Source organism: Dysidea avara, chromosome 4 (assembly GCF_963678975.1).
Source record: "Dysidea avara chromosome 4, odDysAvar1.4, whole genome shotgun sequence".
Lineage (NCBI taxonomy): Eukaryota > Metazoa > Porifera > Demospongiae > Dictyoceratida > Dysideidae > Dysidea > Dysidea avara.
Window position 1 is genome coordinate 211,590 of NC_089275.1, and position 25,489 is coordinate 237,078.

At 38.5% G+C, this 25,489-nt stretch overlaps 4 protein-coding genes across 7 annotated transcripts in view; 2 read left to right on the plus strand and 2 right to left on the minus strand.

Moving 5' to 3' along the window:
* Nucleotides 1-1,660, minus strand: LOC136252526 (large ribosomal subunit protein eL32-like). The gene is made up of 4 exons (XM_066044983.1): nt 1,513-1,660; nt 1,360-1,452; nt 1,159-1,311; nt 1-191 (listed from the first exon to the last, which is right to left on the minus strand). Exons 2-4 carry the CDS (start codon nt 1,447-1,449, stop codon nt 33-35), a joined length of 402 nt encoding a protein of 133 aa, XP_065901055.1. The 5' UTR covers nt 1,450-1,452; nt 1,513-1,660; the 3' UTR covers nt 1-32.
* Nucleotides 1,378-17,349, plus strand: LOC136252519 (uncharacterized). 2 transcript variants are annotated; one of them, XM_066044976.1, is made up of 8 exons: nt 1,378-1,832; nt 1,880-2,032; nt 12,814-13,049; nt 16,384-16,473; nt 16,526-16,706; nt 16,751-16,842; nt 16,900-16,995; nt 17,044-17,349. In XM_066044976.1, exons 1-8 carry the CDS (start codon nt 1,700-1,702, stop codon nt 17,242-17,244), a joined length of 1,182 nt encoding a protein of 393 aa, XP_065901048.1. In that variant the 5' UTR covers nt 1,378-1,699; the 3' UTR covers nt 17,245-17,349. The 2 variants fall into 2 exon arrangements, with proteins under 2 accessions (XP_065901048.1, XP_065901047.1); XM_066044975.1 differs by having other exon boundaries at nt 1,381-1,832; nt 16,885-16,995.
* On the minus strand, nt 17,075-23,555 carry LOC136252521 (E3 ubiquitin-protein ligase RING2-A-like). 3 transcript variants are annotated; one of them, XR_010699604.1, is made up of 11 exons: nt 23,418-23,555; nt 23,186-23,331; nt 18,854-18,903; nt 18,713-18,800; nt 18,513-18,666; nt 18,441-18,463; nt 18,297-18,393; nt 18,151-18,254; nt 18,057-18,101; nt 17,258-18,011; nt 17,075-17,207 (listed from the first exon to the last, which is right to left on the minus strand). XR_010699604.1 is itself a non-coding variant. In XM_066044978.1 (10 exons), the coding sequence occupies exons 1-10, from the start codon at nt 23,434-23,436 to the stop codon at nt 17,955-17,957; spliced, it is 783 nt and encodes a 260-aa protein (XP_065901050.1). In that variant the 5' UTR covers nt 23,437-23,555; the 3' UTR covers nt 17,075-17,954. The 3 variants fall into 3 exon arrangements, 1 of the variants encoding a protein (XP_065901050.1); XR_010699605.1 differs by lacking the exon at nt 18,057-18,101; XM_066044978.1 differs by having other exon boundaries at nt 17,075-18,011.
* Nucleotides 23,506-25,489, plus strand: part of LOC136252523 (U1 small nuclear ribonucleoprotein A-like) — a 4,978-nt gene continuing 2,994 nt past the window's right edge. Inside the window, exons 1-4 of the mRNA XM_066044980.1 lie at nt 23,506-23,665; nt 23,713-23,885; nt 23,934-24,018; nt 24,067-24,135. Of these exons, the coding sequence (XP_065901052.1) occupies nt 23,602-23,665; nt 23,713-23,885; nt 23,934-24,018; nt 24,067-24,135 (391 nt within the window). The 5' untranslated portion in view covers nt 23,506-23,601. The remainder of the gene's footprint in view (nt 23,666-23,712; nt 23,886-23,933; nt 24,019-24,066; nt 24,136-25,489) is intronic.

Below are 25,489 nucleotides of genomic sequence, written 5' to 3' on the forward strand. Positions count from 1 at the left end.
TTGGTGATATTCATTTCATCAGTTGTTAACAGTTATTCGTGTTCTTGTGTGCGTACACGAGCGTTTGCATTAGTGACAAAGATATCCAATTGTTGAGCTCTCTCAACGATCTCTTTACGTTTCCTTGACGACACATTGTGGGCCACTTCAGCAGCATATGACCTGTTAGCCATTAACAACACCTCCAACTCCTAATAACAGAGAATCGTACAATGACAACATCAATGCATGTCACTACATGTACACAATCCAGTTAAGAAAACAGAATGAATCAAGGCAATTCAGAGTTTCTGCATCCTGAAATATTTGAGAAACTATCACCATTATTTTCTGACAAACTTTATACCGTATTGCCTCAAATTACGGCCAGTCTCATATAAATGCTCGGTCCCATTTAGTCGCCGGGGGGTATATAGCATCATAACAGAAATAAGTACCGGGTCTTACTTAAATAAACATCTAGTGAACGATGAAGTGTTTTTAAGCTTAAATCTGTGAAATATGTTGAGGGAAACATCAAGAGTCCAGGAGAGTACAACACCAAGGTATATGAAGTTGACTCACGAATGTGATCAAGTATATAAATGCCAGTCTCATATAGTTGCCGGGATAAAGTCGCTTGAAAGAAATAAATGCCCAGGCCATAATTCGAGACAATACGGTAATTACGTAAATAAACCAAGCCATCCATCACATTATAGCAGGTTGATTACATTCAGGAGAACAACTTTACATCAGGGAATTTTGACAAATGGAAACACCAATCAACATTAAGACAAATTAAAATAAAATCAAGAAATGATAAATCTAAACACATACTGTGATTTGACAAATTAAGTTGAAAAATTTAACTGACTTGTCTTTGTCAAAATTTCCTGTCATAGGGATACAGAATGTGTGATCATTGGATTATTGATACAACACCATCATGGGAGTTTTAAGGTAGTCCTAACCCATACCCTAACTCTAACCCTACTAACCCGGTTTCCTAACTCCTAACCTAAACCTAACCTAATTCGACACAATCGTGTTTTATCGTTGATCCAAAAAAATAAGCAACAATCCTAACAGACTGCCTTTTGAGTATAAGCATGAAACTTTAACTTATATAGAATTCTTTAATCTACAAAGATGAGACAAAACATCACCAAAGTTCACCTTCACGTTGGAAACAACAAATTTCCTCAGTCCATTACTAATCATATGTCTCGTCTTCTTGTTACTACCATAACCAATATTAGGCATCTTGTACTGACCCTTAAACCGCCTCCTCACTCGATTATCAATACCTTTAGGTTTCCTCCAGTTAGTCTAGTAGTATTAACATCAACATAACATCACCCGACACGTTAACTATACCTTTAGTTTATCATAACGGTCTGATTGGTGACGTATAAACTTCTTCGTCCTTTTCTTAACGATCTTAATATGCCTCAGTGACTTAGCCATGACCTATAGTGAAAGAATCCATCAGTCAAACTCCTACCAGCCACCCCAGGCCGGCAGTCATACCAAGTGGACGATGCGAAGGGATTAGCTTCTACTCGTGCGCCTGCACGAAATTGATAGAAAGAACGAAACCAATAGAATACTTGATCACGTTTTCGATATCACTTTGAGATATAAAGATTCATGTAGTGAAATTATGAGCAAATTTAAAGTGTAGTGTAAGGATGGTGTGTGCGTGAGTTTCGTAGCTATGGGGTGTGGTGCCTCTTTATCACGTGATGTACAGCCAATAGCAGCAGCGGCACCAGCTAAGAGACCAGTTAGAGTTGATAAAGGTGACAAGGTCGCCTTATCGCCTAGTACCAACATCGTATTTGTGTTTGGTGAGCATTAATTAAGAGTGTTAAGTGTTGTCATAGTAATAGTACAGGTGGTCCAGGCTCCGGTAAGGGCCGGATACTCGGTCAAGTTCAGGATACTATAAATAATGTAGAGTTGATATCTACTGAATTATTAATACTGGACCAACTACCTCATAAAGTATCTAATGCTATCAAATTGGAGTCTACTAAAGATGTTACTGGTATGGAATATGTTTGTAGTGTACTACCAGTGTTGGGCAAGTTACTTTTTAAAAGTAACTAGTTACATATTACATATTACTTGCAACTGAACTATTTAGTTACAGTTACATATTACCCATAAAATAAAGTAACTGTAATAATATTACATATTATATTACTTTGTGTCCACAGCCTTAAGCTGTCACGTGTGAAACTACCACCTTATCACATGACACGATTGCTTTGTTGGCAATATGCAAGTCTTGATATAAGTAAATAGCTGGTGAATAAGCCTCATTTAGTAGGCTTCATTACTTCGTTGTGGCTAGGCGTTACTCAGTGGGTTACTAACGAGATTAGTAACTTTGTTACTTTTGGTAATAATATTTCGTAATATTAGATTCGTTACAGTAACTATATTACTTAGGTAACGCATTACATTTGCAAGTAGAGTAACTTGAGTTATATTACCTGTTTTTATAGCGTATTTCGTTATATTACTTTGTTACCACAAAAGTAATAATATTACGTAACGCGTTACATAAGTAGCGCGTTACTCCCAACACTGTGTACTACCATGGATGGGTGTATAGTAGTCTCGCGTGGCCAAACCGCTTTTTTCCATATATTTGCAGGGGGAAAAAGGGTCTGGTGGATCTCCAATACTGCTTTGCCTGTTGACGTCTCAGGTGAATTTCTCTGTCCACATACTTGCTTGGCAACAACAGTTCATTGGCTGAGCAGTTCTGGTCCTTCTGGACTACAGCTTCTGAAAAGGGCTAGCATCAGTCGGTGTATTTCTCCAGTTAAGGATTGACATAGATTTTGAGCAGCTGAGCTTAGTCGGTGTATTTCTCTGCTTTTCCATAGCTCTGACTGTGTTATGGGCTGGTTATGTGTGTGAAATCCCAGTCTGTTACAAACTTCGTGTTCTCCTGGGAGTAGAACTATCAGAATGACTTTCTGGTATGCCATGCTGTCTAAAATGATGTTTTGTCCTAGTTATTACTGTAGAGCTAAGGGTATCAGGCAGTTTATCAAGCTCCCAGAAGTCACTAAAGTAGTCAACTATGATTAGAAAGTTCTCTTGGTCCAACATAAACATGTCTTGTGCCACTACCTGCCATGGCCTGGTGGGATTCTCTGGTGTCATCATTGGCTCCTTCTGTTGTTTAGCAAGATAATTATTACATACTGGGCATTGACTCACCATATTGTGTATCTCATTATTCATCTCAGGCCAGGATAGCACATCCTTGACTCTGTGGATACTTGTCTCTGCACCCTGGTGGCTCTCATGGTCTGCTTCAGCACAGTTATGGTCTCATAGCATGAGGAATCATCTCTTGTGGGTCTCTATACAGGACTCCATCTTGCACTGTGATTTCATCATGGTAATTCCTGTAACTGTGTATAGAGATGGGTGTGTCCCGTCTGTGTTCAGGCCAGCCCTATAGCACTGTGCTCATCATCACCTGAAGTGTCTGGTGAGTGTGTGATGCTTTCTTTATATGTTGACGTGTTGACTCCTTCATATGTACACGTGGCATGTTGACTCTATTTCAAGCTGCAGTTGAGACAATGAAGTGTGCTCTTCATCTGTGACTTTCTCATGCAAGTAAGCTCTACTAAGCATGTCAGCAATGTAAATTTGCTTGCCAGGATGGTATTTAACACTCAATGTGTATCGCTGCAATCGTGGCAACATCCTCTGTAGTCATTTTGGAGCACTTAGTAATGACTTCTTGAAAATTGGAATCAACGGCTTATGATCTGTTTCCACATTAATGGGGGTTCTGCCATGAAGGTACTGGTCAAACTTTTCGCAAGCAAACACAATTCATTTGTGTTTAACTTTGCTTAGTTGGTAAGAGTGCCACTGGTTGGCCACCCTTTTCATATTGTCACTTTAAACTACATTCAACCCACCTGGTTAACCCATTCATATGAGCTTCACATTCAACCAGCCATTTCTGTTCACAAGCAATCATCACATGATGGTATTCATTATGTATTCATTAAAAACCGCAACTCACTTTTGAAGCCATAAACTGAGTTCAACACCCTACTGTTATGACTTCAACCTGGGTTAAGAAGCTCATAAGAACACGTTAACCCGGGTTGAATGTGGGTTCAACCTAGTTTAAAGTGACCATATGAAAGGGGTATAACCCAGGTTGAACCTCGAAGTCATAAAATGTTATAGAGGACTTGCAGCGTGACGTAAATCATCATAATTGCTAAGCAACCGTAGCTATCGGCCATGTTTCGTGACAGTGTTGTGGCTGAAAAGCGCTTTCTCAGGATTTGGTATATACAGGCTGTAATGAAGCGAATCAGTGTTGAGTTGTGTTGTAAATACCACCCAGCTCGTTAAAAAAGGCGAAGAAGTTAGAATTGGTGAGTATTGTATCGAAATTTAATTAGCCACCTATTTCACAAAGCCAATGATAAGATCTTCTATTTCGAAACCAACCCCGCTTCCCAGTGCCACTATACCCAGCGCTTAGTGAATAAATCTCGTTACCTTCGTTCTGACCCAATATGTGCCATAGAAAGTTGTCCCAAAACATGTCCGCCTAGTAACCGTTGCTTCACACGTGCAAGTCCTCTATAAGCGAGTTCAACCCTACAAAGCAGTAGGGTTCAGTAAAAGTGAGTTGTGGTTTTTGGTGAATACATAAAATGCTTAGAAGACAATTATCAATACCATCATGTGATGATTGCTTGTGAACAGAAACTGGGTGGAACCCGTTGAATGTGGGTTACTCAACCTGGGTTGAACTCACTTTTGAGTATCCATGTGAAAATAAAGTAAGAGAGTTACACCAAGACCACTTTCTGAAGCGTTGCATCACACTGTAACTTCAACATCATAAAATCTCAACACTGGACTCGATGTGAAGTTTTGTATGCTGGTGGATGCCTCTTCTTGAGATTACTACCAAGTAATCTTTGTCAGTAAGTTGTCACAGCAGTGTTACAACTTCTGAAAGCCTTAGAAGAAACCTTGACAAATACTGGACACTGCCTAGAAGCCTCTATTTTCTTGTGGTCTGGGCATTTTTGTTATAGCCTTTGATCTTCTGCATGTAGACCATCTCTCATCAATAAGTAGCCCATGTATTGGACCCTCACCTAGGCATAACTTCAGTTTCTTACAATTCAGTTTGAGGTTGACTGCTCTGGCTTGCTCCAGTAGTTTGGTCAGGTTGTTGTCATGATCCTGCGTATATTCTTCTTGTGTGTTTCCACTGCCATACACTAGTATGTCATCTGCTATGACTTCATCACCCTGTAATCCTTGCAACAGTTGTGCATTCACCTCTGGTACTCCTCTGGAGCAGAATACAAGTTTAATCGAAGGTTAAACAGTGTTAACTTGAAGGTGGCCATAGCAACATTAGTCTATGGGACTAAGGTTAAACACTATGTAGGCAAGGTGTCAGTATACAACTAACAATAGGGTTAGCTTGATCACTATGCATTGTGGTATGTGTTAGAAGGTATCAACAACAGGTTTGAGGTGGTAGCATATGTAGCATCCTGCCTGTTCTAGATCATTCTATGCTATAGCAGGGTAGCAGTGGCAGCTAAGGAGCAGCAGTATCACTAATTATTTGCAGTGCTGGAAAGGTTTTATTGAGTTGATATCAATACAGGAACTTATCAAGTATGGGAGCAGCAGAGTATTACTACAACACTAGTGGTACTCGCGCAAAATGCGCGTGATACTAAGACAATTGTTATGTCCTATTGTGTGAATACACTTGAATGTGAACATTACTTCACATCATTACATACCAACAAAGACATGATTACGCATGGCTACTGATGTGCATACATAATTTTCTCAATTGTGTGTAATGTTGGTGGCCTTGTGCACTGGAATTTCTGCGCATCTGTACAGTACTCATGCAGAACACAGTTCTCGTGAAGGTGGCGTATCAAGATGTGTCCCATTACAACCATGCACATACATGAAAAAGATTAGTTTTGAATGGAAGGGATGTACTCAACTTCATTTTGATGATGTTGCATGAACTAACAAAGTCTTTGAGTGTGATATGAGGATCAATTTACCAATAGTTGGTGCATCACCACAATGAGCTATGTTCTAATTCAACTTGCATTTGGCACATTCATTTTGTGTATTGATGTAGTCAATTTGAGTAACTGAATTGTAGTTTTATTTCTACATCCTAGTCATGGTATTGTAATGTTTACTTATCGCATGACCAAGTGTGTATGCAGTACAGTATTGAGTATGGGTATTCAAGTTTATCAGCTGTACTGAGCAAGGTCAACACAACCATGTGGATTTGGATAGAGAAGAGTTCTTTTGTTACTTTCTGAATCAAGGTGCATTACCAAGATGAATCCTTCATATGAAGAGTGGTTACTCTAGAGAGGTTGAGAGAGAGATTGACTGTTGGTAGAGAGGTTGTGTGTGTTCTATTAGGGTATAGATATCGCGATGTATGTTCTATTAGGGTAGTTCTACGGAGCTTCTAGAAGTTTCAGCTGTCCCTGTGGAGTTACCAAGGAGTGAAAACGTATCTTATGTCTCCCTACACATTGAAGACTGCAACAGTCACTTCATGATGTTGTTCACGATTCGTATCCTGGTAAGATAGATGTATGTTTTATTAGAGTAGTTGAACGTAATCTTCCGTTCTTCATCTCTCATAATGGCGAATCTTCCTTGTTTAGTCTGTTAGGTAGCCTGATTGGAGTGATCATAGTTAGTTAAATTGCCACACCTACTACGACTGTTTCTTTCTCCCTTACAGTGGTGTTGCTGGTAATCCTCTGTTTTAGGTCTGTCTGTAGTCCCTGACCTGCTTATATTCATGTCGCAGTAGCTGACACTTCTCTATCCTTGTAGTGGACAGCACAGCAGGGTGCAGAGTGTGTATTCCTGGCGAGTCTTCCCTCTGTAGACTGTCAAGTAGCCCGATCATAGCTCGTAGACTTGCCACACCCACTACGAAACTCTCCTTTTATACTGGTGGGTGTGATAAAAAAAATTTTTTTAGTTGCCGGATGATAGCGTACACACCAGATCACATGATCAAATTCGCTGATTTGATTGGTTAAATCATGAAAAAGTGATGGATCCTATTTCATTGTAAGCTTTTATTATATTTATATTTATTACTGTGCAGCAATCAAAAGATTATAACGCACAGGTGTGATCATAAAAGTTACTTAAGTTATTACAAAACTCATTAGGGGTAGAGGAATTAATTTAGACCAATACGTCATCTGATTTTCTATTGGCAACGTGTGTATACCGGAATGCCGTACACGCGTATCGTAAACTTATAATGGCCATTGACAGTGATAAGTATCTCGCAACCAAGGTTAGCATGTCAGGACAGACACGAAAACCACCTTATGACACATTGTTTTGGACGGGTAGTTGGTCTAGCGAGTTTGAAGCTAATCGGGGGAAAAACCAGGGAGGAGTTTTTGTTTAAAAATTTTATGGCCTCGATTTTCTGTTTCTCGTTCTGTTGTCCACAGGGGAGAGAAACGTCTGGTGTAAGCTGGGATGGGGAAGACTGGTAACACGATAAAGGTCTCCAGAAAGTTTTGGACACATTCGTGTCTTCCTCGGGTAGCTACGGTGGTTTAAAGGATATTTCCCGCAGTTCAACGAATCGCCACCAATCTCGGATCAAAAGATTTGCCTCAAATTTTAGATGTGAATGGTACCGATCCGATTGGAATCCGACCAAGAACGACGGGACAGTGACGGAAAAGAGTTATAGAATTATTATATAGATTATCATCAATCTCCACTGAACTACAACAAGACCATCCACCCCAGGATGACATCATGGAGATAATGTGACTGTGGTAGGCATGTACTTTCGGCTAGCCATTTAGATGCTATTGTGGCAGCAAGTATATCTTATTTCTTAGTCAAAACTACAGCAGTTTGTTTGGCTCCACAGCTGATAGTCATGTATGTACACTAATGCAGGTAAGTAGGGTACTATTAAGCTCTTATAGTTAGTTACAAGGCTTGGCACGCTGCAGCCACATGCTTGTTGTCTTGCATAAGCCAAGGAGATCCAGCATAGGGAACCAGCAGACTGGTAATGCACCTGGACACGGTGTGCATTTCATGGAAGATAGCATAAGAAATACATTCTGTAGAGGGGTATGACACTGGCTGAGATAGCACCTCACTTCCTGTTTAAGGCAATGATGTGGTAAACAAGATGGTTACTACTGTGATGTGATAATTAAATTTCTGGAAGTAAGTATACTACTTGTAGTGAGGTCAGTTAAGTGGCATCTCTCCTAATGTCATAGTTATCCCTTGATGCTAGAGAAATGTACCTACCGATAAATTTGCTGCATGGTAGGGATGTACCTACTGATTAATTTGCTGTATGGTCCGGATGTACCTACCAATTAATTTGCTGTATGGTAGGGATGTACCTACTGATTAATTTGCTGTATGGTAGGGATGTACCTACCAATTAATTTGCTGTATGGTACCGATGTACCTACTGATTAATTTGCTGTATGGTACGGATGTACCTACCAATTAATTTGCTGTATGGTACGGATGTACCTACCAATTAATTTGCTGTATGGTACGGATGTACCTACTGATTAATTTGCTGTATGGTACGGATGTACCTACCAATTAATTTGCTGTATGGTAGGGATGTACCTACCGATTAATTTGCTGTATGGTAGGGATGTACCTACCGATTAATTTGCTGTATGGTAGGGATGTACCTACCGATTAATTTGCTGTATGGTAGGGATGTACCTACCGATTAATTTGCTGTATGGTACTGAATGTAGAGGTGGTACTATACCTTCCTGGTGATCAGGGGTAAACCTAGACTCATGATAAACGCAGAATTGTAGATCTCATATTTGTCTTAAGTTGCAGAACATCAGGATAGCTTTACTTTTAAAGAAGAAAATTGAATGGAGCAGCAAACGAATATTTTTTACAGCAGTGTTGCCAGCATTCACCAAAGAAAAAAAAAGCCAGCTTTCTGCAGAGAACTTTTTAAGGGTGTGCATTTATATTGAAAGGGTGAGAGGTGTGGTGAAGCAGAAGTACACCATATATTGGGCTAATGAGTTCTATTAATGTTAGCACTTGTTAACTTGTGTGAGTTAATAGTAACATAATAATAACATACTTTACTACAACAATCACCCCCATTTTCCTCTGGGCTTTCTGCTAATATTTTAATGGAACTACTGCACTACTCATATCATGAGTCTACCATCATTGGTATCATTGTATACACACGTTGGTACTTTTGTTATTATCACTACACCATTGTTGGGACTGGTGTTTACATCTTCACCAGTGTTGCTAGTGTTGAGTGTATTGCTAACTCAGTGTAGCATTGAGCAATAACCCTCAGGTAAAGTAGCTTTGATCATGAACTCATCTACCGGGATTTTCAAGTCCATTGTCCTGTTACAATCGCGTATGTGTATGACTACCTAAAATTGCCGATCGCGATCCAAACCGAGTTCAAGTGACTGTTAATAACAATAGTGGAGCCCCTTTAACTCGTCGTGTTGTTGTAACTCCATTGAGTAGTCTTCAGCCACCAGAGCAGATGACGTCCCATCCCAGGAACAATCCCACACCATCAGCTGCAGTCAATGTGATAAGCAAAGTGATGCTTAAAGCTGTCCGCAAAGACAAAAAAATTCTTTCAAAAATGTTTCAGCTACAAAATATCAACTCGAAGGAAGTCTTATCTAGTGGATCGCTCAGGAGTTTGATCAGAGCTCAGTTGCAAGACGCCGGGACGATATTGTGTCTGAATATTTTGATGTAGGCTATATGAGCGGAAATAATTGCGTTAGCATAAGAAACAAGGAAGACTTAGTAGAAGTTTGGAGTGATATACTAAGAGGTATGAGTGTGGTACTTTGGTGCAATGGTTTACGGAGTGGAGGAGCCAAGAGAAAGTTTACTAGAGATGAAGAAGCATCAGCTGCACAGAGAAGCCAAGTTGATAAGCAGGAACATGTTCAAGAAGTCGTGGATGGCCTAAAGAAGCAACACGGAGACAAGTACACTACAGCAGCTTGGTGAGGCAATGAAGACATCTAGTAGTGGGTCCAACAGTTCTAGTCCAGCCAAAGTGATTGACAGCAGATCAAAATGCTACAAACAATTCAAATGTCTAACCTCTTCAACATGGTGAATGCTTGCATTGTCCACAGATCTAGCATTTATTCCATTGAAAGGCATCAAACAAGGCAAAAGGTACTTACCAACAAATTCAGCAAACACTTCTCCATTTACAGTTCCCTCTCTGAGGTACACATCATGAATGCCACTTAAAGATGTGACAGGTATAGCGGAATATCGAGCACCTCTTACTAATAGATGTCTATCCTGTACTGGCATCCCTCTGAAACTATACCCATTTTACGAATTGTGTTTCAGCGATTGCAGCCTGTTTCATCAATAAACACCAGCATGGATGGGTCGTACATTGATATCTCTGCCATATACTTAGCTCGTTCATAATCTGATTGTTGCAGAGCAATATGATGCATTGCCTGCCTGGTCACACCCATCTTCTTAAAAGTTCTGCAAATGTTAGACAAGCTAACAATAATGCCCATTTGTAATAGCTTCTCTTGTATTTCGTGTAAATAAATACCTGGATGTGTTATAATCAACTGCACTAAGCTCAGCTGCTCAAAATCTTGCATCACACAAATTGGGCCATTTCTTTATAACCTAGGCTTAACATCACCTGTTTGATTAAACAAGCTAATCATTTGTCCAACAGTATGGTCAGAAACGTTGAATAATAGTCCAATTCTTGATTGGGACAAATTCTGGGTAAGATAAACCCATACAATTCTCCATCGAAGGTCCAGACTGTATGGTAAAGGCATAGATCTATAGCTATATACGTACTTTAAGTCTATAACTACTGTAGTCTGATTTGAACTTTGCGCACTTGGTGTGCGCATGCGTATTCTTAGTACGACAACAGACTTGAAAACCCCAGTACTACAGGAAACAAAGTGGTAAACAGCTCACTGTCTCTTAACATGCAGTTCATCATGGCTCCAAACCAAAAAGTAACACTTATTTACTTCATAAATGTTCAGTTAACATACTACCTTATAATAGCAAGACCTGTCCAGAAGGTAGAAGAAGCTTTTTGCTATGTTCTAGATTTGAAAACGTATGCTTGCTACAATTGTACGGACATTAAACTTCCAACAAGCTTTTTTCATGACAAGCACATGAAACATCTGGTCTTGCACCCATAAATGGATTGACAACCAACACACCACAACTGTCAAAGTCTAGAAACACAAGCTAGCAACACCACAGTGTTGCTGTACTCAGGATAACATATTTCCTTGATCAAAGATTTGATGGATTGTTCACAATCTGTACATATTGCAGTTTTCAGATTATTAGCAGTCACTCTACCTGCTCTGTGCACTTCCCATAACTTGCATCTTGCCTGCTACCCTCTAAATCTTTGTCAACAACTCTATATGAATACTTCACAACCTTGTCTACAGTTGGTAACACTTCATATGATAAGGTCAAATAATGATGTGATTGTTGGTGGAAACTGTGACACTTTCTGTGACACTTTCTGTGACACTTCTAATTTGGCAGAGCAGTGGTGCAAGGCATAGTTATAAAGTCCTTTTTACTGCTGACTGACTCATTTTCTAAGACACTACATACCAAGGCATCAATGTTGAGTAGGAAGTATTATAATGACACAACAGTTGGACGTATAATGCAAGTTTTCATTTAATGAACACACAAACTGTTTACATATCTTATTCAGAACTTGATGACACTTAATTGTTTCTATCCATTTCCGTTCAATTCACCATTAAAGTTTGAATCAAGTTACTGTATATGTAACTCACTACAACCATGGCAACAGTGTTGTTCATCACATGGTAATTGGGATCCTTCGCAAACAAAATGACACCTCCTCAAAATGCTGCCACAAAAATCATAAAATCTTTTGCATGATCTTCACAATAGAGTTTTAACCCTTCGAAGACGGAATTAATTTTGAATATGAAATAATGCGTAAGTGTGTACTGTAGGCAGAGCACCAGGCTTCTATTACTGCACAACGGGATATTCTTATTCATGAAATAAAATTTTATTTCAAACACTACAAGAACATGTAAACAGTTTTACACAATGCTAAAGTGTACTTTTGATACAAAGCGATGAACACAGACATCGTCTTCGCCAGAACTGAATGGTGTTTTAATTGATACGAGTGTCCATTTAAAAATCACATGATCTATTGCATACCACTCGATTCAGTAGCACACGAGGATTCTAATGGTGCTATTCTATAACCAAAAAAGTAAACAAACTAGTTAAAATTATTAAGTAGGGATACAGTTGAAACAAGATATATTACGAATGATAACAAAGCTATGTGGGAAAGTCCCTACTTTGGTATTGCACAGATTATGATAACATGTTGGGATTTTCCACATTTCTATAATCTAAATTTGTATAATTACTTTTCGCTGGATCCCTACTTACTTTTTAAATTTTTTTGTTTTAATTACATTAAACCTCTGCTCATATAAACTTCCCACATTGATAAACCAGTATATTAGCTGGAAGTGTTGTCAAGCTTGGTTGAGGTATTGTAGTAGGGTGGAAAAATGAAAGTTCAACTAGTGGGGCACTAATACGACTAGTACAAACATTCAAAGTATTTCTACCCTTAATCTGTTTGATATGTAGACATTAACTGTTGTCCTCATCCTGCAGACCTCCTAAAGAAGGATCACTCTCATGTGACTCTACAGTGGGTGTTGTCCCTCGTTGAACAACATATCCGTCACCATGACAACACCAGTGACCACACCCTCTTCTTAGTGGACCTACTCCCCAACTTACAGTCAATGGTAACCAACAGCAACATCAGTCAAGATATACCCGAGCATTTGTCACAGTTTGAGACACAATTACCAATAGCATTTGCCCTGTATCTTACACTGTCTGAGGTATGTTAGTCTGTGTGTGTGTGTGTGTGTGTGTGTGTGTGTGTGTGTGTGTGTGTAGTGTAGTGTAGTGTAGTGTATGTGTAGACACAAATAGCATTTGCCCTGTATCTTACACTGTCTGAGGTGTGTTAGTCTCTGTGTGTGTGTGTTAGTTCGTTTTCTGTGTGTGAATGTTAGTTCATTTGTGTGTGTGTGTGTGTGTGTGTCGTGTATGTGTAGACACAATTACCAATAGCATTTAGTCTGTCTGTCTGTGTAGTGGGTTGTTAGAAAATAAGAAATATTGTAGCCTGTGTGACTTCGCTATTGAAAACATGATCTGAATTTACAATATGTGGAATGTTCAGTGTTTACTGCATGTTTAGTATAACATACCATACTGTTTAAGTAGGGATTGCCCCAAAAATTTGCACACCACCCAAAATTCCACCTTGAAAATCATCCTAGAGACATCTTATGCAACGAAAATCACCTTTACGGGATAGTACTAGTCCATATAATATATTAGAAAATAGTATGTATAATATGCTTTGATCTTTGGAGGATAATGAGGTCTTTAATATCCACTAAGAGACCTGTTAGCAGGTTCTTAGTATAGGTTAGAAACCTAGACTGAGGTTCTTTGTGGTTTTAGAAACCGAGCAAAGCGAGGATTCTAAAACACGAAGAGCCGAGGGAGTGGTTCCTAACCGACTTAGAAAATGCAGGCGTTATATATATATATCGCTATGTAGGTGAAACCATTGTGGGATTGTGTTATATGTCGTTTCAAAATCGTCACAGTGTCAAAACAAGTCATGCGACCAGTAGAGAAGATCGAACGTGTTTTCAAATTAAAGCTTGCTACTAGCTAGCTACACTATTGCTGCTTCTGTTAGCTGGTGGATCAAAAACAGAGTGATAGCTACTGTGACCATGAAGTTAAAGCCAGTACTATAAAGGGTTTAAAGTAAGTGGTAACATTGTTGTCAATGGTTAATAATACTTGGTCTGGTGCTAGCCTTCTGTGACTAAGCCAGTATATACGCGATTTTACACCTACATAACTTTTTTTACAAGAAACTAATAAACATTCTACAAGAAAGTTTACCTATTTAGTTCTTTTAATAGGGAATTCGTTTAAAGTACAGTAAAAGTATATTAAACAGGCTTGAAACACTGGCGGATGTTAAATAGAACTCCGTTATATTTCTAGAATTCTCCGTTTATGGTAGCAAATGTACCTACAACGTTACAGTCTAGCTCCCATAATCGAATTGGTGTAGGTGTGCTTATAAAAGGAATGGAGTAGGTCAAGCTCTGTCGGTCTATGGGCTATTAGCCTTATATGCTTTGCAGAGCATGCATAGCAAATCAGTGATCGAAAGTGAGATTTGCAATGCTGAGGTCTATCTGCTAGCAGGTTTCTAACAAAGTTAGTTAGAGACCTGCTAGCAGGTTTCTAACCATTTTAGAAACCTACTAGCAGGTTTCTTCATGGTTTTTAAAGACCTCATTATCTGTCAAAGATCAAAGCATACTATGCATAGCATTTTCTAAAAATGGTTAGAAACCTGCTAGCAGAAAGACCTCTAGCATCACAAATCTCACATTCAATCATTGATTTGCAATGCTCCCTCCAAGCATAATCAGGCTCATAGCCTGCAGTGGGTGACCAGTCACCCAGGCCAACATGTGGTCAACCACTCTATTCATTTTATAGGCATACCTAAAAGAATTTGATTATGGGAGGTACAATCTAACGTTGTACATACATTTGTCGCGATAAACGGAGAAGTCCAAAAATATCACGGAAAATTCTGTTTAGCGCCCATCTGTTTCTAGAGTGTTTTATGGCTGTTTTCGTCGTCAAACTATGGAAGTATGGATGGACTTTACCAAGACCTAACTAGGTTCATTGTAGAACGTTATTTTTCGCTATGTGGGTGTGGTCCATATTAGAAACCGTGCCTGTTCTTTGTGCTACTGTGGCGCCACTGAAGACACAACTTGTGACAACTCGTTCCCATCGTATAAACCCACACAAGCTGCTTCTTCGACACACGTGTTCTTTACACTACTGTGACGCCATAGGCACTGGCTACCGCTAACCCGGCTCGACATTATTGATCACTGCCGTTTCCCAGCTGTGCCAGATCCAATTAGTCTAACTTGCAAAAGGAAGTGGTGCGAGCTTCGATGTTTTTAAACACTTCAACAAAAACATGTTCAGTCTTCCATGATTATTTTAACATTGCACGACAATTTCAGTATGACATATAACCCAATCCCACAATGACTCCACCTATATGCCCATATCTATAATGCATACATTTTCTAAGTTGGTTAGAGACCACGCCCTCGGATCTTCATGGATTTTAAAAACCGAGCGAAGCAAGGTTTTTAAAATACACGAAAATCCGGTGTCTAACCTACACTAATACAGCATTAAATGTATAGGTGGCCAGATTTAGAATTTTTTTTTTAAAGCCAAAGCTCGAATTTAGTCTCACTGCCTGACTGACTGCCTTACCAACTGACGACAGTTGCAAGGCCACGGAATTATTTCAGGGTTGAATTTCAGTAGCACTTTAGTCCCAGTGCTATTATAAGAGGTATACTAGCTAGATATCTGCAATTTCACGATTAGGATCCCGTTCATGATAAGTATAGCAGTGATAAAGTACGGAGACCACATCACTTAATAATCTAGCTATTTACTTATCAGTAAACAAGATGACCTCACCCCTTATTGGTCTAGCTAGCTGTACACCCCTTGGCTGACTTGAGATACTCTAATACAACAGTCATGTGTGATATTCTAATAAAACAGCCACAAGTTACATTGTAGCTAGCTGTGCTACAACAAAAGCTAAACAAACTAATATTTTAAGGGATCTATGTGATAAAAAGTAGTGAAACAAGAGATGAATGATGGTATTACAACATAGCTCAGTGGGAAAGTCCCTAATTTGGCACATTAGCTATAACAATTATTTTGTTCAATGCCAAAGTAGGGACTTCCCACCGAGTTATGCTGTAATTCCATCATTCATCTCTCGTTTCACTACTTTTTATTGTATAGATCCTTACTTCATTTTTAATATAACAATTTTTAAAAATACTAGTTTGTTTATAGTAGTAATGAGATGATGGTATACGCTCCAATAGCAGCATGTAAACAATATCTTATTAGTAGAACTCGATGAGGGGTCAACTGAACCAGGGTAATGGAGGTTGACTCATATGATGTCATGTGTGATTGTAGGTCACTTGAAATTTAATTCCATTGTATTAGCTAGGAAGCCACACTGTGTTGTTGAATGTGTTATTGTGAGGTGTGATGATGTTGTAGGATAGTTTACACTCTACTACAACACATCCTGCTGGGGTAATTCCCCCTGGGGCTACCGTTGCTGATGAAGCTGATAACTCTCGTACTAAGGTGGGTGTGGTCCCATAGTCATGTGATCTCTTTAAGTGTGACTTATCCATAGCAACGGTTTCGGTCTTACCAAGTAGTTGTGGTGCCGTTCCTACAATACTTTAAAGACTGTGGTCGCTTAGCAACAATAGACGTGTCCAGTGGGGATTCCCCTTCAGTGAGAACTACTGTTAACAACTTGTTGACATTAGACAATGTGTCATCATGGAAACCAGCTATAGTTTTTGCAATAGGTAAATGTAGAGATCACATGATCTTATTGACCACACCTTTGTAGATGGGATGGTTGTTGGAGAACTAGACCTATCAACAGTTACCATGGCTACAGTGATTACCATGGAGCCACTAGTAATCAATACACAATCACTGGTATGTGGATCACATGTTATATGAGATCACATGATCCACTAGGAGGATGAACTACAGATATTAAGAGATCATTTGAGCAGTTTAGTGGGTGTGTCTGAATACGTTGTCATAGACATTCAGGGGACAAGACTAGCCAATCAAAATGCTGATCAGGTATGTCAACATATTGACACCTGCTTGTTGTCATGGTGTTGTTTACAGTTCAGTAAACAAGCAGTGATGTTCCAAGATGTCATGACAACAGAACCACAACAATGTAATTCACCTTGTCAACAATTAAACAAACTAGCTAGGGGAAATTGTTTTAAGAGTTATTATTGTAAGGGGATTTCCCTGCTGTTTCCAGTAGCAACCAGTGATCACTTCTGTGAAATAGTATCTTGTTACATTTCATCATTATAATCTGTAAACTAACTATAATCTGTAGGTGAGAGTACTGCTTCTCTCATGTTGAATGTACAAGCTGTTGTGTAATAGAATAACTTGTGAAGTGTTGCTCTTCCATAATATTAATCAATGTCTCCTCCAACTCTGGGTGATTAATCCTACTTCAGAAACAGGATGATAATGCAGTGGTTTCTCTTTCTGTTACAGGATTTTAAATAAATGTTACTGTACATTACAACAGGTATAAGCTTGCAAGGAAGGGGATCAGATTTGGTGTCACCTCTTGAAAACTTTTGAACTGCACATGCTCAATAAATTATTTCCTTAACTGAGGATAACAATTAAGTCTAATACCAAAGACTACTATTACAACAGAACTGAGGATAACAATTAAGTCTAATACCAAAGACTACTATTACAACAGAACTGAGGATAACAATCAAGTCTAATACCAAAGACTACTATTACAACAGAACTAAGATCATGATGTGACACGTGTAACATTACTGTCAAAATTTCATTATTTGAATAATTAAAACTAAACATGATTTTAATATAATACAGTTAGTACATTTGGCTAACTAGTAAAGTTTATTGGTAACTGGTGATATATCTAATAAAGTGAACGATATTTGAAATAATATATACAATATTTCACAATAATGTTTTGTATTTCATTAATTATACAGTATCATGTGATCATTCTATATATACAGGATGGGTTGCTATGACGATGGTGACACAGTGAAGAACAACTGTAGCTTTTCTCCTTGTTGCCAGTACTAGTGGTAATCATGACAATGACACACTACACTACACACACTTACAAGGTCACAAATTTGTTCCAAGTTTAATGCGAGGTCATTGATTAGCTGTGTATGATGCAACAACTAGCTTGGTTACCATGGTTACACTACATACCTGTGGCTCACTGACCGGTGAGTGCTTAATTAGAATATCAAAGTGTCTGTTGCCATGGGAAATCTCTCCATGTACCATTTGTAGGTATTCACACAAATGACCAACTATAATATTACCTAATTATTAGTAGGAAAATGTTTACTGACCTGTTGTATTGGGGGTGGTCCCTAAATACAGGGAGCTCATGTGATCCCCTTGTGAGATCATGTTAACTCCATGAGGTACTAGCTGAAATTCTACCAACTATTACCATATATAACAAAAATCATATAAAATCATGTGATCCTTACCTCCTTTGGTCTATCTAATTTACCTGTATAAGAGATCACATGATCTATACAGGATCATGTGATCACACATACCTGGACTAGACTTTCTGTCATCTTGTTGGTCAGAATCCATACTAGTGTCTCGTTTTCTTTTATTAGTTTGCTGTAGAGCGTGCATGTGCCGTCTTGTGAGTGACGCTAATACCTTCTGTTGATCTTGTGGCTCCATCCGGCTGGTTGGATAGATCTGGGAGTGTGGTGTTGTCATGGGAACAGTGTGATGTCATTGTTACCTTAGCGATCAAAGCATCAAAGTTGGGATCAGGTCGTAATGACCTTTTTGATATTAATTTCTTACGACATGTGGGACATTCCTTGTTGCTAAGTAATGCAACCACAACATCAACATCACCATGACAACATGATATACTCACCCACTACGTAGAGCTGTTATGATACACTCTTGACAGAAACGATGTAAACACTAAACACGTAGTAAACAAGTAGTAAACATAACACAACAATGTAGGGACCATTCCACCATCAACAAATTGTGACTTGTCTATACTAACTAACTGACTGACAACAACACAGGCCACCAGATACCATCCAGCAAATATTTGCATGTGCAAATATTTAATTGTTAAAATATTTTTTATTCCATCCTCAATGTCATGGATGAAACACATTTAATAGCTGATAACAATAGGAGCATTTCTTCCACGTGTCTCTAACTGTTAATACACAGGTGACTAAGGCTGTAACAATATGTGTCTCTAACTGTTAATACACAGGTGACTAAGGCTGCAACAATATGTGTCTCTAACTGTTAATACACAGGTGACTAAGGCTGCAACAATATGTGTCTCTAACTGTTAATACACAGGTAACTAAGGCTGCAACAATATGTGTCTCTAACTGTTATTACACAGGTGACTAAGGCTGCAACAATATGTGTCTCTAACTGTTAATACACAGGTAACTAAGGCTGCAACAATATGTGTCTCTAACTGTTATTACACAGGTGACTAAGGCTGCAACAATATGTGTCTCTAACTGTTAATACACAGGTAACTAAGGCTGCAACAATATGTGTCTCTAACTGTTAATACACAGGTAACTAAGGCTGCAACAATATGTGTCTCTAACTGTTAATACACAGGTGACTAAGGCTGTAACAATATGTGTCTCTAACTGTTAATACACAGGTGACTAAGGCTGCAACAATATGTGTCTCTAACTGTTAATACACAGGTAACTAAGGCTGCAACAATATGTGTCTCTAACTGTTAATACACAGGTGACTAAGGCTGTAACAATATGTGTCTCTAACTGTTAATACACAGGTGACTAAGGCTGTAACAATATGTGTCTCTAACTGTTAATACACAGGTGACTAAGGCTGTAACAATATGTGTCTCTAACTGTTAATACACAGGTGACTAAGGCTGTAACAATATGTGTCTCTAACTGTTAATACACAGGTGACTAAGGCTGTAACAATATGTGTCTCTAACTGTTAATACACAGGTGACTAAGGCTGCAACAATATGTGTCTCTAACTGTTAATACACAGGTGACTAAGGCTGTAACAATATGTGTCTCTAACTGTTAATACACAGGTGACTAAGGCTGTAACAATATGTGTCTCTAACTGTTAATACACAGGTAACTAAGGCTGCAACAATATGTGTCTCTAACTGTTAATACACAGGTGACTAAGGCTGTAACAATATGTGTCTCTAACTGTTAATACACAGGTGACTAAGGCTGTAACAATATGTGTCTCTAACTGTTAATACACAGGTGACTAAGGCTGTAACAATATGTGTCTCTAACTGTTAATACACAGGTGACTAAGGCTGTAACAATATGTGTCGCTAACTGTTAATACACAGGTGACTAAGGCTGTAACAATATGTGTCTCTAACTGTTAATACACAGGTGACTAAGGCTGCAACAATATGTGTCTCTAACTGTTAATACACAGGTGACTAAGGCTGTAACAATATGTGTCTCTAACTGTTAATACACAGGTGACTAAGGCTGTAACAATATGTGTCTCTAACTGTTAATACACAGGTGACTAAGGCTGTAACAATATGTGTCTCTAACTGTTAATACACAGGTGACTAAGGCTATAACAATGTGTGTCTCTAACTGTTAATACACAGGTGACTAAGGCTGCAACAATATGTGTCTCTAACTGTTAATACACAGGTGACTAAGGCTGTAACAATATGTGTCTCTAACTGTTAATACGCAGGTGACTAAGGCTATAACAATGTGTGTCTCTAACTGTTAATACACAGGTGACTAAGGCTGCAACAATATGTGTCTCTAACTGTTAATACACAGGTGACTAAGGCTGTAACAATATGTGTCTCTAACTGTTAATACACAGGTGACTAAGGCTGCAACAATATGTGTCTCTAACTGTTAATACACAGGTGACTAAGGCTGCAACAATATGGGTAAACACTGTACTGTCTTCAAAGAGTGCAATATATTACAATGTAGTTAAGTCAATGATACAACCTGTATGCTGAGATGTTGCAGACAAGTCAAAGCAACTATTATCAAAAACATATACAAATATGCTAGTGTTGTGCCTTCAGTGTGTAGCCTCTAGTCAACACCACACCATCAACAATGAAGCACTATTGTGCAAACCCTCAGAGCAGTTGCATAAACATTGAAGTGTTACCAATGAACATAATGTTTATTAGAGAAGAAACTTCACTATAGGTGAGGAGCAACATCAGAGAAGCTACTGAAAAAATAGGAAATAAAGCAACGGTCAACTTTGAGAAGAAATACTCAAATCACAGGTCAAGGTGAAATTTTGCCTGGTCTAGACTTTTCTCAATCATTTGTGATATAGGCTTGTGTTGTACACTGGCAACATGACAGAGTGTATAGTGATTGTTCTATTAGAGTATTTAGTGAGCTAGTTCCTAATAACTCACTAACAGACAGATACTTCATAGCTGGCTAATAGTGCAGAACAAATGAAAGGTTCATGTAGGCCCCAGTTGAACTTGTCAGGTACAATTGGTAACCAAAACACCCAATCATAATTAATGATAAGAACATTTTTCAAAAATTTATGAAAATGTGCTATGTAAAGCAATGAACACACACTATCTATCACGCAATATGTTTACTTACACAAAATTGAGATACTCCAATACAATAGTCACTTATACAATCAACTCTTGGGTTTGAAACAATAATACAACTCTTGGCTTGGCATAGTTCTATGCTACCATATCAGATTTGTTTTGTTTATAGGTTTGACAATAAGTTATAGAACTCACTAAGATATCATATAACCTGCTCTGACATAACTGGTCTCTGACACACTAGTGGTCACACTGGATGTATACATCTTCATACGTGACTACCAACATACACACAATATGCTACACTTTAGGGTATCAGAAGAACTGAAAAGTTCACGAGGAATTGTGGACAAAAAGTTTAGGGATTGCTCTATTTCAAATTATGTGTACATTTCAAAAGAACAATGGCTACCGATATAAATTGATAACAGAAGAGACATATTTTAAAGTGTCTTCATCAATTTCAGTATCAGATGGTCAACCCCTTTACTGAATTTATAACTCTTTAGTGATACCATGACAGGGTGACAATATTACATCACATGTTATCTTAAGGGGGTCTGGTTGGGTGAATACAGTACAGATAATAACCATGTTGTGTACATCTCTCAACGATCAGTGTTAGGGGTAACGCGTTACATAAGTAACGCGTTACGTAATAATATTACTTTTGTGGTAACGAATTAATATAACGAAATATGCTGTAAACACAGGTAATGTAACTCAAGTTACTTTACTTGCAAATGTAGCGCGTTACCTACGTAATGAAGTTAATGTAACGAGTCTAATATTACGTAATATTATTACTTTAAGTAACAGAGTTACTAATATCGTTAGTAATCCACTGAGTAATGCCTACCACAACGAACTAACGAAGCCTACTGAATGAAGCTTATTCACCAGCTTCTTACTTATAACCAAGATTTGCACATTGTCCAACAATGCAATCATGTCACATGATAAAGTGGTAGTTTCACGCGTGACAGCTTAAGACTGTGGACACAAAGTAATATAATATGTAATATTATTATAGTTACTTTATTTTATGGGTAATATGTAACTGTAACTAAATTGTTCAGTTGTAAGTAATATGTAATGAGTTACATTTAAAAAGTAACTGTCCCAACACTGTCAATGACACTATATACAAGACACCACCTGAACATTATCACTGGCTGCATCACTGAGTGGTGGACTATTCTATTAGGGAAGTATTAGGGTAAAAGGGTTAACTGATGTTGGAAGAATCTTCAGCAGTAAATTTGTCTGAGCCGAGTTTTGGTCAGACAATGTTAATAGAAAAGAGCTGAATGGCCACCTGCAGCAGCTGTTAACACTACAAGTGTGGCTTAATACTGTTCATGGTCAAGTGTTTATCATCTAGCTAAGTCAGCATTCTTTAAACAACTATATAATTATTATAATAACAATATTTAGCACAGAGGTAGTTGTGGGATTAACTCCTACTAGCCCAGCTATCAGAGCTGTTATGACATTGGCCAACTGTTTGATAATGGACTGCTATTTTCACTGGCAAGCCGGCCCATTGCACTATAAATAATTTCTGACTCTTCTGCATCAAATAATTACAAACCAATCAGTATTTCATGAATTACCACTCCGTTACATTGAAATAGTTACCTCTTTAGTTGTCATTGTATTCTTCAACAGGTCGAGACATATTGGACACAATAGTTCACTTAGTAGACTACGAGGTGATGCTGCTATCTTAGTGGAGTCTGTGATCATCTCCTGAGGGCATCTGTGTACCTCATACTGTGTCAACTCTGATCACGTGTACGTAACAGGTGTCATAAACAACAACAAATAAACAACTTATTTACTTATATCATAGCACGTATTAACAACTCACCCCAGTGTTCCGGGTTCATTATTCAGGGACGAATAGTCTAATGGTTAACTTGCTGACTGGGCGAACTCTACGACATACTCGATAACTCCCACCGCACAAGTTGCGACATCATTATATTTACCGTATACTATCCGGACACGTTGTTGGCGGGTGGAAGGTGCAGCACGTGTAGCGAGCAGAGATCATGGAGTACCCACCCAGACCCACGATATATATCAATAACTTGAACGAGAAAGTGAAGAAGGAAGGTTAGCAGGATAATCTGTAAGGGTGTGCTTTATTTGGATCATTGCAGAGTTGAAGAAGTCGCTGTATGCAGTGTTCTCACAATTTGGCGTAATATTAGATATTGTGGCGCTAAAGACACTGAAGATGAGAGGACAAGCTTTTGTCGTGTTCAAAGACATCAGCAGTGCAACACAAGCCAAGAACTCTATGCAGGGATTCCCCTTCTATAATAAACCAATGGTGGGTATTCCCCTCCTTATGTTGCTATTGTTATCTCACGTGATACAGAGAATAGCTTTTGCTAAGGGCAAATCAGACGCTACAGCCAAGCTAGATGGGACTTATGTGGAGCGTAAAAAGAAACGTGAAGAAGGTAAGTATTCTATTTAGTGCTCCTCACATGATATGCTGGTTGTCATAGTTACAAAGACAAAGAAGGACACTAGATCAGGTGCAAGTGGAGGAGGGAGTGGTCCAACATCAGGAACAGGTATGTGTTGTATTGTGTGATATCACTTTTCTTTCAAGAATCTTGTAAGTCTTTTCTTCCTGGGCATGACTAATGAACCGACACATACAACATCAAAAGGAAGAATAACATGCCATAAAATAAATTTACATGCCGCACCTATCAATTATTACTATTACTGAAAAGCAATCACTTTGTTTTCACCTGTTACACAGCATTACAAACAAGGAACAGTAGGTGAAGAACCAGTCACAATGTGATGATTCCCATTACATAGGGAAGCCGTCACCGCAAATTGACACCTTTCGCTGTCAGTAAAGATAAACGGTACACAAAGGAGGACACAGGTAAGTGCAGATGTGTGCATTGTACGTACTTTGGTATGCCAAAAAGCACCTGTCAGGCTTAAGCAACGTTGAACAATGAAATAATCAAACCTATAGCCTTAGCCGTTATCGTGTTATGCTTGTCTGAAGGTACCAGGTAGGCAGTTAGTCGAAATTTCTGCTAAATAATTCATCTTTAAATTCCATACCAACTTAGTGAGAGTGTTCCGTAGACACTGTTTATGTTTTGCTAATACTGCCAAGGCACCATGAAGGTATGGCTTTGGGGTAACATTTTTGCCCAGAAAAGCCACAATCCCTAATATCATATGATATATAACAGCACTACAGGGAAAGTGGTAGCAATGGTTCACTAGTTAGAAAATTTTATGTAATATTTTCTTTGACATTTTGCAGTCAATACAAACCTGTGAAGTGTTACTATAGTAACCTGTGGTCTAACTTGTGGTTGTTTTCTAAAATGAAAATTGGCAAAGCCATGAATGAAATACCCTTACTGTCAGCCTTTCTGGATAACAGACAGGTGTCACAAATGTTATGGTATGACACTGACACAATAAATTCAAAAGGTAAATCTGATGCTAGCACCCACAATTGCTTGTGAGCTTTTAAATAGCATAGATGTCTCGTATAATTTGCTACTTCACAGTTAGCCAGCTAGTAAGTAGCCATGGCTGGTGGAAAGAGTAATTGTTTTGTACATATAGTCCCACCTTGTTCTGTCATCATTCTAAGATATTATTGACAAGTTAATCATCAGTTAACCATCACTATCACAATCTCTGCAGCCTCACTATTGTAAGGAGTATTTAAATGCTACAGAGAAATGTGTACTGTATTACCTTTTGTAAGGACACAAAAAAATTTGGAATTTTCAGCTAAAGTAAGGACCACAGCACATGGATAAAAAGTACTGAAACAAGCTGGAGTAGTGCACAATATTAAATCACAGTAAAACGATAAGAAGTGTTATATCTCTACTGTGCATTTCTTTGTAAATAATATTATTATGACTGGTGAACTCACAA